At 42.9% G+C, this 19,242-nt stretch overlaps 1 protein-coding gene across 5 annotated transcripts in view; it reads left to right on the forward strand.

Moving 5' to 3' along the window:
* The window catches only part of LOC105353778 (uncharacterized), an 81,612-nt gene that overhangs the window by 21,856 nt on the left and 40,514 nt on the right, over positions 1–19,242 (forward strand). For 3 of the 5 annotated variants that reach the window (XM_078936803.1, XM_023966223.2, XM_023966224.2), the window contains exons 4-6: positions 16,668–16,783; positions 17,178–17,422; positions 17,618–17,829. In XM_078936803.1, coding sequence (XP_078792929.1) covers positions 16,668–16,783; positions 17,178–17,422; positions 17,618–17,829 — 573 coding nt within the window. Of the gene's footprint in view, positions 1–9,934; positions 10,249–15,503; positions 15,585–16,366; positions 16,563–16,667; positions 16,784–17,177; positions 17,423–17,617; positions 17,830–19,242 lie in introns of those variants that run through there. The other 2 variants (XM_023966226.2, XM_078936805.1) reach the window with 1 other exon arrangement.

Here is a 19,242-nt window from a genome sequence, read left to right on the forward strand (position 1 = left end):
TAACTCTACTTATAATATTAGCAAAACATTATAAACCCAAAAGAAAACAGTCTGGTAAAGTTCCTACTAAGACATATTATAAAAACAGATTCTAAAATTTATCTGGTCTCTTCTTCTTCCACTTTTGGCTTCTCCCATCAGGGGTCGCCACAGCGAACAAGTCGCATGGTAAGTTCGGCAATGTTTTACGCCGGATGCCCTTCCTGACGCAACCCTCTCAAAGCAACCGGGCTTGGGACCGGCACAGAAGTAGAGAAGGGAACAGGGAGCAGCCCGGATTTGAACCCTGGTTTCACGGACGGAAGGCGCCGCAAACCAGCACGAGCTAAACTGGCTCCCTAAAATATATCTGGTCTCTATAGCAAAATAAAAAATATATAATCATTAAATTATCAAAAACTATTAGACTACTTAAGCTTTCAAATGTATTATTTCTGATCAGGATACCCCATTGATATGACCCCTAAAATTCTATTTCATTGATTAATGTCTGGTTGATTACTTTATTAGATATTGTTAAACTTTTTAATAATATAATTATTATAGTCAGAAGCGCGGCTCCTCACAGTGGAAGCTAAGCCGGCTAGCCAGGTGGTTACTCGTAGCGCGGGCCGCGCTACCAGGGCTAACTTAGTTAGCACCCCAGCGCCCTCCCAACAGCCGGGAGACAGTCAGGGGTTTGTACCGGTTGGGAGGAAACATAGTGCTAAACGCAAAAACTTAGAGCACCCGAGACTCCACGTTAGTAATAGGTTCTCCCCCCTCGGCGACACACCCGCTGAACACTCAACTCTGGTTATAGGCTCTTCTGAAGTTAGAAACGTGGAGCTCCCAGCGGCTACAGTCAGGTGTTATCCGGGGGCCAGAGTTGGTGACATGTTTTACTCATAATTATTTATCGCCCCCCCCCCCGGCCCATATTCAGAATTTTTAACTGAGTTTTCTGACTTCCTATCAACTATTGTCTTACATTCTGATCAAATTATAATATTAGGGGATTTTAATATTCATGTTGATGACCCCAGTGACTGCCTAGGAAAGGCTTTTGCAGCTTTATTAGATGAGGTTGGTTTCACCCAAAGTGTGAATGAACCCACTCACTGTCATAAGCACACCCTGGACCTTGTTCTAACCCATGGGATAGAGATCAGCCAGCTGAGTGTCCTTCCTCTTAACCCCATCATTTCTGATCACTTTCTGATTACCTTCCAGTTTACACTGGAACATCCTTCTGTCCCAGTGAATAAGAAACAACTTAGAAGAACCTTAACTGACCGTTCTGTGTCTGAGTTTAAACACACAGTTCAGCCAGTACTTAGTGATATTCTGAGAAAATACTCTGAGACCAGCTCCCATAGTATCAGTCCTAGTATAAATGACCACTTTGTTAATGATGCCTTACAAGCCCTCAGGAGTACACTCGATGTTGTTGCCCCCTTGAAACCTAAGTTCGTCAGACAAAACCGAGTAGCACCGTGGTTTAACGCTGAAACTCGTTCTCTTAAACGAGAAACCCGTAAGTTGGAAAGAGAATGGCGCCGCTCCGGTTCAGAGCAGTCTCTGAATACCTGGAAACATAGCCTATTAAATTATAAAAAAGCTCTGCGTAGAGCTAGAAGCCAGTACTATTCAACCTTAATATCAGAGAATGGAAACAATCCAAGATTTCTTTTTAGCACTATAGCTAAATTAACTCGCAGTCAGAGCTCAGTAGAACCACATGTTCCTGTTTCTCTCAGCTCTGATGATTTTCTTACATTTTTGGATAGTAAAATCTCAAATATTAGACATAATTTAATCAAGTTATTCCTACTATCAGCCTAGAACAGGCTGAAGTGGTAGAAATGGAGGCATCCATAGAAACCTCTGTAACATTGGACTGCTTCACTGCTGTGGATCAAGCGGAAACAACATCAATTATTACGTCCTCCAAATCCTCAACGTGTCTGTTAGACCCAATTCCCACTAGACTTTTTAAAGAAACTTTTCCCCTAATTAATGATCCCATATTAACAATGATAAATGCCTCTCTGGAAACGGGTTACGTGCCACAGTCTTTTAAATATGCAGTTGTTAAACCTCTTCTAAAAAAGCCCAGTTTGGATCCTAGCATCTTGGCCAACTATAGACCGATATCAAACCTGCCCTTTATTTCTAAAATCCTAGAAAGAGTTGTAGTTAAGCAGCTTTACTGCCACCTACAGGACAACAGCCACTTTGAAGACTTTCAGTCGGGGTTTAGACCCCACCACAGTACGGAAACTGCACTAGTTAGAGTCTCTAATGACTTGTTATTGGCCTCAGAAAAGGGACTACTTTCTATTCTGGTCCTGTTGGACCTCAGTGCTGCCTTTGACACTATCGACCACGGTATTTTACTCCATAGATTAGAGCAGGACATAGGGATCAGAGGATCTGCTCTCCAGTGGTTTAAATCCTATCTGTCCCATAGATATCAGTTCGTTAATGTAAATGGCCATTCCTCTCAGTGCACTCGAGTCAACTATGGAGTCCCACAGGGCTCAGTCTTGGGACCGATCCTGTTTACGCTTTATATGCTACCCCTAGGAAACATAATCAGGAAACACAGCATTAATTTCCATTGTTATGCCGACGATACGCAGTTGTATTTATCCATGAAACCTGACCAGAATGACCAGATAGAGAAACTGAACGCCTGCATCACAGACATCAAGACCTGGATGACAATTAATTACCTCCTCTTGAACCCAGAAAAAACTGAGGTCATTATACTAGGTCCTAAAAACCTCAGAGATGCTCTGTCTGCTCAGATAGTCTCCCTGGATGGCATAAGTATAGCCCCCAATTCCACAGTTAGAAACCTTGGGGTTTTATTTGACCAGGATTTATCATTTAAGGCTCACATATCTCAGGCGTGTAGAACTGCCTTTTTTCACCAGTGGAATATTGCTAAGATCAGAAATATGGACTTCCGGTAGGATGGCATAGAGGAGACACGCTAAGTCTGGAGCTCCCATACTCGGTTTAACAAAACCCCACAAATACAACTCGAACACAAAAAACAAATACAAGAGAAGATATGAGTGGAGGAGACACGCTGCGGAAAAGCCGAAGAACAAAAAAAGAAAAAAAGATAAGTCCGAACCGACTGAACCAGAAAACAGCGAGCACGAGACGGATGAAGCGGCTAGCGAAGCTTACAAAGCTAGCATGGCCAGCGAAACCCAGCACAGCTGCAGCGACACGAAGCTAATGCTAGACGGGCTAGCAAAAATTAGCGGTCAGATCCTCGATCTAAACACGCAACTGCGAGGCGTAAAGGACGAATTAAAACAAGAAATATCTTCCCTCAGACAGGATATGGATCGACAATTCAAGGAGCACCACAATATGCTGGAAAATCATGAAGCGGATTTGGCGGAGGCCCAGTCACGCATCGCCAGCCTAGAGGAATGCAACACGGAGGCTAATGGTGAGCTAACAACTCTAAAGAAACAGATCCAACGCATGCAAGACAGAATCACAGATTCTGAAGCGAGAGCTCGAAGAAACAACGTAAGAATCTTCGGGTTACCAGAAGAGGTTGAAGGGGATTCAGTCGCAACATATCTGATTGAGTTGTTTAGGAAAGAGCTGCTTATGCCTGCAGACTTGGATCTGCAGATACAACGTGCGCACCGAACACCCCCCATGAAACCCAAAGCGGGCGAGCGCCCGAGGCATGTTGTGGTCAACTTTCTGAGTTTTGAAATGAAAGACACGATTCTGAAGAAAGCCTGGCAAAAGAAAATAAAAGTGAACGACCAGCTAATTCAGTTTGACCATGATTATCCAGCAGAAATCGTTCAAAAAAGGCGCTCATATTCAGACATTAAAAAACTTTTGAAAGAGCGGGGAATCCGTTTTCAGACCCCATACACCAGGCTGAGGATTCACTGGAAAGATGGTGTCCAAAGCTACGACAGTGCGATGGAAGCTGCACAGGACTTAAAAAAGAGAGGGATTGATGTCAATCCACCAAGCAGCGAAAACACAAGGGGACCGGACCGGACCCAAGCAGAGGAGGGATGGCAGCGAGTCGGAGGGACGGCGCGGCGTGCGCAGGAGAGGCTTCAGGAATACCAAAGGAAATAAACGCATGGAACCTGCAAATGGAGCCGATTTATTAAGCCAAAATGCCGAGGCGGAACTCACAGACTGAAGACTGAGGAATGTTGGACAATTCTAGACTCACGTCTAGGGGCAGACCCCCATCTGGAATGAGGTCACCCTGCCCACCCACCAACAGGGACAAGAGAGGAGAGACAGAGACCATCTCCATGTGGAAGTCACAGTTCTTTTATAGGTTCAGGTTGTACAGTTTCTTTTATTGGTTTTTTAGTTTATTAGGTTGGTCAATATCTAGGTGCATGGATATGGTCGTAAACGAGGAGTTGCTATTTTATTTTCTAACAAAACCAACTTTGAGACCGACAAAGTGATAAAGGGGAAGGACGGACAGTACATCATAGTAAAAGGACGAATGGGAGACGCAGTTTTAACAATAGTCAATGTATACGCCCCACCTGAAAGTGATAAACAATTTTTTAAATCTCTGTTCAATGTAATTGCTGTGGAAGCTGAGGGGATATTAATCTGCGGAGGAGACTTCAATGTATCCTTAAACTTCGGTTTAGACACAACTAGTGTACATAAACATAAAAAGACTGTCACCAAATTTGTCAAAATATCCATAGAAGAATTAGGACTGATTGATGTATGGAGGATTTTAAATCCCCATAAGAAAGATTACACACATTATTCTGCAAGTCACAAAGTACATTCACGAATAGATTATTTTTTCATTTCTAAATCTGATATTGGCAGAGTGGAAGAATGTAAAATTGAAGGTGCAGACGTGTCTGACCATAATATTCTACACATGAAAATAAATATTTCAAACAGGAAAAAACAAACAACGTGGAGATTAAATGTGGGTATTTTGAATATTGAAGCAAATATAAAAGACATAAAAACTGATATAAAACAATATTTGGAGGAAAATGATAACGGAGCCGTAGACCCCACAGTGTTATGGGACACACTTAAAGCAGAAATGAGGGGAAAACTAATAGCAAAAACAACATGGTTAAGGAAAAATAGAAATAAAATGTATGAAGAATACTCTAAAAACTTGAAAGAACTCGAACAACAGTTCATAAAAAGAAATACAACAGAAATATATCAACAAATACAAAACATTAAAAAACAAATCAATCACATCTTAGAGGAAGAAATAGAAAAAAAGCTGATTTATTTTAAACAAAGCTATCAGGAAGTAGGGCCTAAATCAACAAAATTATTAGCCAAAAGAATTAAAAAACAACAGCTTAATGCAATTTATGAAGTTATCGATCCAGAAACTAATAAAGTAACAAATAGCCCAGAGGAAATCGAAAATATATTCACTAACTACTACAAAAAACTATATTCCCAGCCTCTTTCAGCCTGTGACGAAGATAAAAGGAAATTTTTGGGAAAATATAGATCTACCATTTATTGGACTGAATCAAAATAAACTACTCACAGCGGAAATTACACAAGAGGAAATATTAAAAACCATAAGTACTCTGAAAAACAATAAATCACCAGGCAGCGACGGCTTCCCAGCTGAATGGTATAAAACATTTAAAAACGAACTTACTCCAATTTTGCATAGATCTCTAAACTGGACCCTACAAAAGAATAAAATGCCTATTTCTTGGTCAGAGGCAATAATTTCAGTTATCTTAAAACCGGGGAAAAACAAACAGTCATGTGCTAATTACAGACCTATATCAGTACTAAACATAGATTACAAAATCTATACATCTATAATTTGTAATAGGATAAATACATTTCTTCCTGACCTTATCGATGAAGACCAGACGGGATTCATAAAGGGTCGTCAGACACACGATAACATCAGGAGAACCTTGCATATAACTGAAAGAGCCCAAAGAGAACATAGAAGTACAGTTCTCATAAACATCGACGCAGAAAAAGCTTTTGACTGCGTTAATTGGAAATTTTTGTTCCTAGTGTTAGAAAAAATGGGATTTAATAACAAATCGGTTGAAATAATAAAAACAATTTATTCACAACTAACGGCTAGAATTAAAATAAACGGGAATCTAACTGGAACATTCAAATTGGAAAGATCCACTAGGCAGGGCTGTGGACTCTCCCAGACTCTGTTTGCTCTTTTTATTGAGCCTCTGGCGCAGGCAATTCGAGACAAACCTGAAATTAAAGGAGTTTCACTGAATGGAGTGGAACATAAAATAGGATTGTTTGCTGATGATTTAATAGTTTACCTCGAACATCCAGAAACATCAATTCCTCATTTTATGGAAATATTGGAAACATTTGAACATTTATCTGGATATAAAATAAATATTCTCAAAACTAAAATTTTAAAATTCAATTATGTTCCATCTGAATACATTAGATACAACTTTAAATTCAACTGGAATTTGAAAAGTATTAAATATTTAGGTGTGGAAATAACACAAGATTTTCAAAATATGAACAGTAAAAATTATTCAGTAGTACAAGAAAAGATACAAAAAGACATTGAAAAATGGTCAACACTGCCACTAGATTTCAGCTCTAGAATTGAAATGGTGAAAATGAACATTTTGCCCCGGTTTCTATTTCTCTTTCAAGCTCTACCAACACAGGTCTCTAACACGCAATTTACAACATGGGACAAAATAATAACCAGATTCATATGGGACAATAAAAAATCCATATTAAAATACGGCACTCTCCAGCTTCCAAACGATAAAGGAGGTATGGCACTTCCAAAGCTGAGAGAATACTATATGGCTTCACAACTACGATACTTATATTGCTGGTGTAATCCCCAGTATAACGGAAAATGGAAAAATATAGAATATAAAACTTTACAAGAACCCATTCAAAACATTATGGGAGATAAAGATCTGTATGAAACAAAGAAAAAGCATCTAGATCCCATAACAAACCACACACTAACTGTATGGTTCAAACTACTGCAAAAATACAAAATCCTAAATAGTGCAAAAAAACTAAAATGGGTAGCATATGACAGGCAATTTAAACCAGCAGAATATGACCCTACTTTTCAATATTGGACTACAAAAGGAATAACAGCATGGTGCTTATTAGAAAAGAAGGATGGACAGCTGGAGAGTTTTGAGAATTTGGCTAAACAATTTCACCTTGTAAATCTGGATTTTTTTAGATACTTGCAAATCAGAAACTACCATAAGATTGAAATACAAAGTGGCTCTTCTGGGGATGAGGGTGGGATCATTCAGACAGTAATAAAGGCATATAAAGACAGCAATTCTAAAGTGATTAGTACGCTATATAAATCTCTAATGGAGTATGACAAAAACACAACTGTAAAAGTTAAATGTAACTGGGAAAAAGAATTTAATATACAGATAACTGAGCATGATTGGTTGGACATGTGGAGACACCACCATACCACCACTGGATCACGAACATGGAGAGAGTTTGCCTGGAAGAACCTTATAAGATTTTTCATAACACCGAAACTGAAGAACAAACAGTTAAAAACAAATCAGAGCTGTTGGCGTGGATGTGGAGAAGTGAATGTTGGCCATTCTCATGTATTTTGGAAATGTTCGAATGTAACAGGTTTTTGGAAGATGGTGTGTGATACAACAAGCAAAGTGCTGGGATATACAATTCCTCTGCAACCAGAACTGTTTTATCTGTACATGTTCTCAGGAAATTCTGTCCACCAAAGTGACAAATATTTATTTAAAGTTATGTCACTAGCCGCTAAAAAATCATTGACCAGGAACTGGGGCACTACGTCGATCCCATCAAAGGAACAATGGACTTCAACAATTAACAACATCTATTCAACGGAAAAAATAACATACAGGCTGAGACTGCAAGAGGCACAGTTGCACCGAAAATGGGAAAAATGGACACTTTACAACAAATAGACACAAGAAGCACCTAGATTTGACTCTTGTTTTTGATTGTGGTTGTGGTTTGTATTTTGTTTACATGTAACAAAAATTAATAAAAATAAAGTAATTAAAAAAAAAAAAAAAAAAGATCAGAAATCTACTTTCTAAGAGTGATGCTGAAAAACTCATCCATGCATTTGTTACGTCGAGGCTGGATTACTGTAACTCCTTGTTAGCAGCGTGTCCTAAGAGTTCCTTAAGAAGTCTCCAGCTTGTTCAGAACGCAGCAGCTAGATTGTTAGCAGGAACCAGCAGAAGAGATCACATCACTCCTGTGTTAGTTTCGCTCCATTGGCTCCCAGTTGATTCCAGAATCAAGTTCAAGATCCTCCTGTTAACCTATAAGGCCTTACATGGAATGGCCCCGTCCTATATTAAGGACCTCATAGTCCCTTACCATCCAATCAGAACACTTCACTCACTAAATGCAGGACTGCTTGTGGTTCCTAGAATGAGTAAAAGTACGGTTGGAGGTAGAGCGTTTAGCCACCACGCCCCTGTTTTATGGAATAAACTCCCAGGCTTATTGTCAGACTAGTTAGTATTCAGAGATTATTTAACTTAATGTTAATGTGTTTAAATTAAACTTAATAACAATAACTTTTTGTTTTAAAAGGCTGCTAGAAGTTGAAGCTGGGGTAACTATGGTGCTCTGGGGTTCTGTCCTCTTTTCTCTTCTACTTCTACCCTTCCTCTCCTCTATTCCTGATCATAATTCATCATTTAGTTCTCCATGCCTCTGTTTGGTGCAGTGATTCATGTATTGTCCCTCTTTCCTCTCCTGGGGAGTGGGAGTGCTTCCAGACTCCAGTTGGCTCATCCGTGCTCCAGTTCCTGACCGTTTACCTCGCCTTTGCTCCTGCTCCTACACCTGGCTGTGGATCCTGCCTCTGGCTCATCTCTGGCTCGTCTCTGCTTTGTACCTGACCGAGTACCTCGTCTCTGCTCCTGCTCCTACACCTGGCTGTGGATCCTGCCTTTGGCTCGACTCGCGCCCCTGGCTGTCCCCCCAACCACGGCTGGATGAAGCTCGTCTGCTGGACTTTATATATGTAGTTGTAGATTTAGATAAGTTAATTCTTCTCTAAGAGTTCTGGTAAATCGCCTGTCCGTCCTGGGGGAGGATCCCTCCTTCATGTGGGCACCCCTGAGGTTTCTTCGTTTTTTCCGGAATCCGTTTTTTTGGGAGTTTTTCCTTACCGCGAAGGGGGGTCTAAGGGCAGGGATGCCAGTATAGCTTAGTCAGTTTGTTAGTTCATTTTAGTATTTTTCTATTGAACTCTTTGTATTCGTGATCCTTTTGAGTTCATGTTTACTTCGAAGCCCATCGAGACGACTGTTGTTGTGATTTTGGGCTATACAAATAAAATTGAAAAAACTGAATTGAATTAATTTGTTATTATTATAATTTAACAATCATAATTTGATTTCTTTGAAGAAAATATTTGAAGCTGCATGTATATGTTATGTATACTACAATTGCTGTATTATTTCAAAATTTATAATTAAAAAAAAAGATGGTGCGACCTTTGACCGGATGCCAAGTCCTTCCATGAATGTCTTCCGACTGGAAACATTACTCAAAAGTACAATACCTGAAAAAAAACCCGTCTCCACGTGAAAGAGTAGCTTAAAAACAGCAAATGCAAGTTTTTTATAAACCGCATTGAAGTGCCACTCTTTCACCTCCTGCCTTGTAATTCTTTTTCTTCCTGTTATTGTTCTGCACTGTTTTATATTGGATCGTTGTGATCAATAAAGCTATTGAAAAAAAGTGTAACCCTTTTCAAAAATGGCTTAAATAAACTACATAATTGTTACAGTATCATACATTAGTTTTGATATTTTAAAGAAAAAAAAAGTATGGGTAATTAAATAAAAAAGTGGTGCATAAAGTTTGATCAATTATTACTTTTTGTCTGTCATATGAATGATCTGTTTCCACACGGACCAGAATAAAGGTTACACCGTCACAAGCAAGAGACCACCGCGAAAGTTCGTGACGAAAATCCAAAGGAGTTTTAAAAAAAAAAGGTATCAAGGATGTTTTTCTGCACCACCGACAGCGAGAGCTTCTCCAAGGCCGACATCCTCCGAGGGATCATCACCGAGAAGCTCGGCATCGCCACCCGCGACATCCTGGCGGTGGTGGAGAGGACGGTGGCCGACTACGAGGAGGAGGCGTCGGGCTTCAGGCGGAGGATCGCGCGGCAGGAGCGGCAGCTGGAGCTGCTGCAGCCCCGGGTTCACCTGCGTAAGTTCCGTGCAGCGGACTTTCATCAGCTTCTATCGTGGAGGGAAATCAGACCAATGGATGCGTGCGTGCTTGTGTGTTTTCTGTGCGTAGCTGTGCTGCGGCCACGTGAGCCTCTGTTCGCGCAGCCGCCTTAAAAATGTCGCGCGCCCGTATTCCATGTTTTACGGCAGAGCATGAAACTCTGTTTACATAAAAACAGCTGATCTGTTCTAAATAAACAGAAATGCTAAAGAAGAAACTACAAAGATATGTGTACTTTAAATACATGTCGTACTATTTTGTATTCTTATTATTTTTTATATATTTCTTCCACTTTCGGCTTTTCCCATCAGGGGTCGCCACAGCGAACAAGTCGCATGGTAAACTTGGCAATGTTTTACGCCGGATGCCCTTCCTGACGCAACCTTCTCAAACCGGGCTTGGAACCGGTAAAGAGGTAGAGAAGGGAACAGGGAGCAGCCCGGAGTCGAACCCTGGTTTCACGGACGGAAGGCGCCGCAAACCAGCACGAGCTAAACCGGCTCCATTTTTTATATATTTATAAGTTATTAAAATGTCGTGTTATAGGGGAGACACGGGTCATGTTGACAACTTTGAGGTTAAATAAAGTATCAGAGTTATTCCAGTCAAAAACTGACCAATCAGATGCCTCAATGCCCGCTGGGCCCCCATCTCAAAGATTTGATTGACAGATTCTCCCCAGAAGCTTTCAGTGGAGGGGGTGTAGCCTTGGAACAAGCTCACTCCTCATTGGTGACAGCAGTTGCTACAGAATCGTCGAATCAGACGGACTCGTCCAATCATAGTGGACGGGCTCCAAATGGCATCGCTGAAAAATGGCGGCAGAATTGGCTTCATTTTGCTGCATTGGGCGTTTTCTACTGTGACTCGCTCAGTCCATGTCTACTTACAGTCGACGGTCTTCACTATGAAATGACACGTTTGATACCTGATCTCTGCTACACAGATGTATTGGGGGAAAATAATAATAAAATAGTAATAATTAATAATTTACTTGATACTTTATTTATCCCACTATTGGGAAATTATTTATCCGCATTTGCCCCATCTCCTGGGGGGAGGGGGGAGCTGCAGACTAGCCGCGCTCGGGGGGATCGATCCGCCGCCCCGTCGGTTGTTGGACGACCAGCTCGACCCCCTGAGCTACACTGCCGCCCCACCTAATAAGCCGTGCACACGGATTATTCAGTTGTAAAGGTCCTCTGCTTGCAGATACAAATCTCTCCAGAGACATGGTTCTCCTAATCCGGCAGCTCGCTCACGCAGAGCAACCGGGCGTATGCGATCTGCAGCCTCCCCTGGACCGCACCCCGTAATAAAGCACCTCCCCTGTCTACAAACACGAAGCTACGAGTCCGGCTGATCACACCCATCAGCCAATCAGAATTGAGGATTGCGGTATAAATTTCTGATCATTCACGACTCATCGACCGTCAACCCTTAGTTATCTGTTTAAGAACGTAGAAAAATGTCAAGTTTTTACTATGTTATTCACAAGCCAAGTTCAAAGCTGGGGATCAGAAAACTCTGATGGCCCAGCATTCTAGCAGCATTTAAATGCATCACCTACTCACAAATCGGAGGATGTGACCCTAAACTGTGTGTAAATGTGGTTGTGTGTGTGTATCAGGACACTGCTGTGCACAGCACAAGGCTCCAGACTAACTTTTTTCACTAGGAGCACTGTGGCCCCCATCTGAAAATTTTAGGGGCACAACCAGAAAATTTAGGGGCGCATACCGTAAATAAACATTCTAACCAGATCTACTAATTTCCACTGTATTACTAATAAATACTTTAATAACAGATGCAGAAATTACAATGTGCTGTTTCAAATTCAGTGTCACATTTTATTCTGCACTTTTGAAGATGCAACAAGAAGGTAAACTGACAGCACCATCGCTGTCATGACAGTACAAATAAGTAAAGAAAACTGATGGAAATTTATCTTTGTGACACCAAATAGGTGCAGCCAAGATGCACAATAAGTGTGTTTGAGATCACCCAGGTGAACTCAACGCTGCGCAGATCACCTGGTGTGTGACATATTTTTGTTTTAGCTCCAACATCAACTGTCAATCATCACAAAAATATCGCGAGAAAGGGGTGGGAGCAAGGGGCAAACCTACCCGGACACAGCTGGAAACTGAACTGACTGAAAGCTGCCCTACAGACTACAAAACAATGCATTATGGGACATGTGTCCTGATGGTTTTTGTAGTGGAGTGATTAATTAAAATAATTAAAAATACCAATTCATTAAAAAAGGCTAAATACATCACAAAACATTAAAATAATCATAAAATATATAATAACACAGATCATACTAAGGGGGAGAAGAATATTAAAACTAAATTGAATGTTAAGGACAACTCCAACTTCCTGTTCTCCTTCAGTCTTGCTGCAGATTCGCCTTCATCACAGCCCCCCCTTCTGGTCTCCCCAACGATCCAGGCGAGGTGCTGGTTCATCTCAAACACGTCTATCGTTGCATTTTCCCCACGTATTTTCAGTGTGTCTAAAACTAATGTTGTTTTTGCTCGAGCGTGTTTAAAGTTCAAGCCCCGTTAGCTGTCACGCATGTAGGTGGGGGACATTTATTCTCCTCAGCTGACCCGACTCCCGTGGGAGTGGTGTGCTGCCGTAACCCGTCTGATGCGCCGCCGTAACCGTAACCAAAACCTAAACCTTCCTCCGGGTCTGTGTGACCCAGAGAAAAGTTCAGCACGGACTGCATGTATTTAGAAAATTACGAGCGAATAAATACGTTCTAAAGGAAAGTAAGGAACTCCTTAATGTGGTCCGGGGAGGGGGCTGTCAGGTTTCCTGCTTTCAAACCCTGTCATTGTCACGCCCCCAAGAGTCATTTACCCCACTGTGATTGGTTGGTCAGCTTCGCGCACGACAATGAAAAAGTGTCATTCATACAAACTGGCGTATGGCGTATACTTATATAGCGCCTTTCTTCCTACAAGGACAAAGCGCTTTACAGTCACAGACCCATTCACCCAGTCACACACACATTCACTCACACATTCACACACTGGTGGTGGCTCCGCTGCCAAACACAGGCGCCCGCCCACCACCAGAGGCAAGGTGGGGTTCAGTGTCTTGCCCAAGGACACTTCGACTCATGGGCGTGCAAGGCGGGAATCGAACCTGCAACCTTACGATCATGGGTCGAGCGCCCTACCGCTGCACCACGGCCGCCCTTGGCGGGCTGCAGTAACATTAAACCTTCATATTAAGGCGGGGACCGCAAAATATCATCTTGGGGGCCGCAAATAGCCCGCGGGCCGCGAGTTTGAGACCCCTGCTGTACACTCTGGCACTGGTACACTAGCAGGTCGGAAAAACGAATCAATAGTTCACTTACTCATAGCTCAGACGCACATATCAGGTTGTGATGATATTTGTCTCCGTTTCCTTCCCACAGATGTTTACGTGCACTCGATTATCTCTAGGCCCCTCCCCCTTCATGCATTTTAGCCATTTACAGTGGCTTTCCCTATTCTTCTCACACGCAGTGGCCGCCTCACACACAGGCATCACGCGAGTGTCGGTGCTCGCGTTTCATGAGTATGTGCGCGAGCGTGTGTCTGCCTGCGTGCGTGTGCGCTCGCCTCTCATAGATTATTTCATTGATCATTGACGTGCCCCTTCCACGTTTAATGTATAAAAAAAACGTAGGGTGGGGGAGGCAAATTTATTGGTCGCGCATGTGCGACTGGATGTAAAATTCAGTCGCACACTCTCAAATTTTGGTCGCAAAATGCGACCAATTGCTCGCAGTCTGGAGCCCTGTGGTGTGAGACGTATATTTTTGTTTTTGCTCCAACATCACCTGTCAATCAAAACCAAAAAATATCACGAGAAAGGGGCGGAGAAAGACACCAATCAGAGCGAACGCAGCTGGAAATTTAGTACTGAACTGACTGAAAGCTGCCCTACAGACTACAAAACAATGCATTATGGGACATGCGTCCTGATGGGTTTTTGTAGTTCAGTGATCAATTAAAATAATTAAAAACACCAACTGATTAAAAAAAGGCTACATCCATTACAAAAAATTTAAATAATTATAAAAGATATAATATCAGAAATCACAGATCATACTAAGGGGGAGGGGCATATTAAAAGTAAATTGAATGTTAAGGACTACACGTAACTTCCTGTTCTCCTTCAGTCCCGCTGCAGCTTCGCCTTCATTCACACACACACCCCCCCCCCCCCCCCCCCCGGGCCTGGTCTCACCAACGATCCAGACGCGGCGCTGGTTCATCTTAAACACGTCTATCATTGCCTTCTCCCCACGTATTTTCAGTGTGTCTAAGGCTAAATCGTGTTGTTGCTCGCGCGTGTTTAAAGATCGAGCCCCGCATGTAGGTGTGGCACATTTATGCTCCTCAGCTGACCATCTCCCACGGGAGCGGTGTGCTGCCGTAACAGCCGTGCATGAGAACTGTGGTTTGCTTCGCGAGTTTGAGACCCCTGCTGTAGAGTCTGGCACTGCTACACTAGCCGCAGGTCGGAAGAACGAATCAATAGTTCGCTTGGCCATAGCTCAGACGCACATATCAGATTGTGATGATATTTGTCTCCGTTTCCTTCCCACAGATGTTTACGCGCGCTCAATTATCTCTAGGCCCCTCCCCCTACATGCATTTTAGCCACTCACAGTGGCTTTCCCTATTCTTCTCACACTCAGTGGCCGCCTCACACACAGGCATCACTCAATGAAACGCGAGTGTGTGCTCGAGTCTCATGAGTATGTGTGTGTGTTTGCGTGCGTGTGCGCTCGCGTTTCATTGATGATTTCATTGCTCATTTCATTGATCATTGACGTACCCCTTCCATGTTTAACGTATAAAGAATACGGAGGGTGGGGGAGGCAAATTTCCTGGTAGCACATGTGCGACTGGATGTAAAATTCAGTCACACACTCTCAAATTTTGGTCGCAAAATGTGACCATTTGGTCGCAGTCTGGAGCCCTGGTGTTTAAAGATTTGTGCGTCTGAGCCGTTTGGACACCCTAGTTAGTTTGAAGTTTTATATAAATTCCATTTCGTACTTTTTGAAATTGGAGCGTTCATCTGAATACACAATTGCAAGAACACACAAATGTCTTGTATGAGTTACAAATCAAGGATGACACACACACACATCCAGTGAGTGGATTTTCTCTCCATATTCTATTGTGGCTTAAATTCTGTCTTTGTCCCGGGAAAAGCGTTGGAGCCCAAACCGCGTGGCTACAAGGAACTGGTCAAGGCGGAACAACCGAAGGAGGAGCTGCTCTCCCCGCCGCCTGGTGAGTTAAAGTCTGTCAGGACGTCAGTTTTCTGGTTAGAAGCTCGTGGACCCACAAAGCCGTAGAACGTGCTCAAAAGTGCTTTTCACCCACCAGTTTTTGAGACAGAAAAACGTCTGGATACTCTGAGTGACCTTCCTCTGTTCCTCCTCTCGTCCTTGTCTCTCCCTCATGCTTCCCCTTTGACCCTTGTCTGATTGTCCTCTGGTCCTCCAGAGATGGTTGGGACATGTCCAGAGGAGAGACGCTGAATCTATTGGTAAAAGGATGCTGAGTCTAGAGCTGCCAGAGGTCTAGAGGAAGACCAGAGATGAACATGAAGGTCACTGCTGTTAGAGGTTAGGATGCAGCAGACGGGGTTAGACGGAGGAAGCTAATTGGCTGTGGTGAAAGGAGAAGAACTTTTTCTCCTCTGATGTTCCTGTGCTTCTCCTCTCTTCCTCCTTTGATCCTGTTGGGATCTTCGTCTGATGCTCATTCTTTAACTGTCTGGACAATCAGAGAACAAAATCTCCAGACGTGATGAGTTTCACAGAAAGGAGTGAAAAGACTCCCCAGATGAAGAAAAGAACACTTTTTTTATTGAAAATGGTTTTGCTTTGGTAAAACTAACTTTTGTTTTGATAAAGTCATGTTAGCACTAAACTTAGAACCAATTCTGGACGGAACCGGTCCATCAAGAACCATCATAGAGACCAAATATATAGAGACGGACCTTTCTGAAGATTTTTCTGTAAATGTTTGTCTCAGAGGGAACAAAAAGATGAATCTGTTGTTTTTAGGCGTGGAAGACTCTGTGAGGCTCCACTTTCCTCAGAACAACAACGAAGATGATGATGATGATGATGATGGTGGTGATGGTGGTGTTGCCTTTGATGATGAAGCCCGTGATGAAGAAAAGCAGCTGGCAGAACAGGTCCAGCCTTCAGCGAGTTCCAGGGAAAAGTCCAAGGATCCGGATTTTGAACTTCCAAGGAGGTGACAAACCTACGGCTGCTTTAACGGTTTAGAAGAAGAGGACCGTCCTCCTTTGAACTGATTGGACTTGAAGACGTGTTTGTACTTTGGGTCCATGTCCCACAGACCGCAGCGGCGCCCAGTCCGGCCCAGCAGAGCCCGGACCAGAAGCGGTCCAACCCACCTGAACCTCAGGATTCGGTTCATACAGGACCCAAACGTGGACCTGTTGCACCGCTGTGGTATGTCCTCTGTGTCTTTAACCCTAAGAAACCCAGAACTGTTGGTAATCTGGTGACTTTAGAACTGCAATCATCAGAAAATCCTGATCTGTTTTAGTCCCTTACCGGATTCACTTTGGAGAACGTACACAAAGACGTAGGTTCCAAACATTAGTTCCCAAACTGACAACAGTTGTAGCGCTAGCTTTGCTAATGCAGGGAATACTGTACTTTCCATACTATAAGGCCATGGTTTCCATGGTCTCCTAAAAGTACGACAACTGGAGAAGTCAGACAATGGTTTGGAATCGGGGGTGGATGTTAACAAACTTCTTCCAGGATCCAAACAGACCAATTCATCACTGAATGATGAACCGTTTGAGGATCTTCTCAATGAATTTGGTTTCTCTCCTAGTTTTGCAAAACACAATTGTCCGGGACCTCAGCTTTCCTCAAAGTCTTCAAGAGTCAGAATTCGTGGATCTGATCAGGTCCTCTTTCCCGCTGCTGGCTGAGAGTGACAAAGACTTTGAGATCCACACACTCAACCATAGTAAGAGGCTGATAAAGCTGCCGCTGAAGACCATGGCTCCCAGGGAGATCGTCAGGAGCATGAAGTCCAACGCGCCGCGGGCCACTGTCCTCTTCATCAAGCTGAAGGTAGGTACTGGTTGAGCGAGATGTGGTGGAAAAGCAGGAGCCAGTACATCACATCGTTGTCTGAGAACATTTAGAACCAAATGTACATGTCTTGTGGGCGTGGCCTAATGGCTTTGCACCTGCTTTTTACCATTTTTAGCTCAACAGCTGCTTAAAAGCCTTACATGCTGTTTGTGAAACGTTCAACACTTGCAGAGGCCAGAAGCTGAGAAGAAGTCAGAGGAAACGTCTGAAGAGAAACTTAAAGGAACATCTGAGGAGATCAAGGAGAAATCTGAGGAGAAAGAGGAGAAGCCGGAGGAGGACAATGAGGAGATGGAAGATTCCCACGTATCAACAGTAGAGGACACACCTTCATCTTCTGATGCTGTACCAGAAGAAGAGGATGTAGCTGGACCGAGTTCAAGGTAATTGAAAAATAATTGTGTTGAATACCAAACCCAGTTTTCTGGTTCTGCTCCATAAACGTTCAAACCTGGCCAGCATCCAGACACCAGGTTTGTTTTTATACTGAATCCAAAACCAATATAAAGTTCCTCCTATCAGCTTTGGTTTCCCAGAGAGAACATTCTATCCACCTGCTTAGACCTGGGAGACAACTTCTTTGTTAAGAAATGCCCTTTCATGGTCTCCTGTGTGCTGGATACCTCTCAGAGGAATCATGACACTCATCTGTGCTTGAATACCTGTTAAGTAGAATTTTGTAGTCTTTGGCTTTTCTCCTAAGACTATGATAGGGGTGTATTCATGTTTGCAACATGTGCTGGACTTTATTTGTTAGGAAAATCAGTTCTTTGTGTGTGCAAATTGACATGTCTTGTTTGGAATCAATGGTCCACCTTTGTAGGTGTAATTGTAGTATAGTAATGTTGATCCTGAAAGGACACTGCAGGTCCTGACATGATAATTGCCTACTGACTAAAGAAACTCATTGTACTCCATGAGCGCCTGGCAGCACAAATGAACCAGCTGCTAAGAGATGGGACTCACACCGAATGGCTAACGGAAGGGCGAACGATCCTGATCCAGAAGGATCCCTCAAAGGGTGCAGTCCCATCCAACTACCGGCCAATAACCTTTCTCTCCACGACATGGAAGCTCATGTCAGGCATCATTGCAACTAAGATAAATAGGCACATGGATCAATACATGAGCAACACACAGAAGGGCATTGGTAGAGACTCCAGAGGAGCCAAACACCAACTCCTGGTTGACAGAACAGTCGCTCAAGACTGTAAGTCACAACACACCAACCTGTGCACAGCCTGGATTGATTACAGGAAAGCCTATGACTCGATGCCACACACATGGATCACTGAATGCTTGGGGCTCTTAGCAGCAGAGCCATAGAGGCACCGATTTACCTCACCAGACAAAACCCAAGGTGTAGATCTTCCACACCAGTTAAGACCCAAGGTTTAGGCTGTGCAAAGAGGCGCCTGAAACAATCCACCACATAACTGCAGGGTGTAAGATGCTGGCAGGGAAAGCATACATGGAGCGCCACAATCAAGTGGCTGGAATAATATACAGGAACATGTGTGCAGGATATGGACTGGAAACCCCAAGGTCAAAATGGGAAACACCTCCGAAGGTGGTAGAGAATGAGAGGGCAAAGATCCTGTGGGACTTCCAGATCCAGACTGATAGGATGGCAATGGGATGGCGATATAACTTGCAATACATGAACAAATAGCAAAACCACCAAAAACATAATTTCCATTTCACTGCAACAGTTTAATTTAAATAAGATTCAACATAACTTAAATTATACATCAAATGACTCATCTACAAAGGAGGGGAGCAGCCAACATAAAAGG

This window comes from Oryzias latipes, chromosome 18 (assembly GCF_053564925.1).
Source record: "Oryzias latipes strain Hd-rR chromosome 18, Olatipes_Hd-rR_3.1".
Lineage (NCBI taxonomy): Eukaryota > Metazoa > Chordata > Actinopteri > Beloniformes > Adrianichthyidae > Oryzias > Oryzias latipes.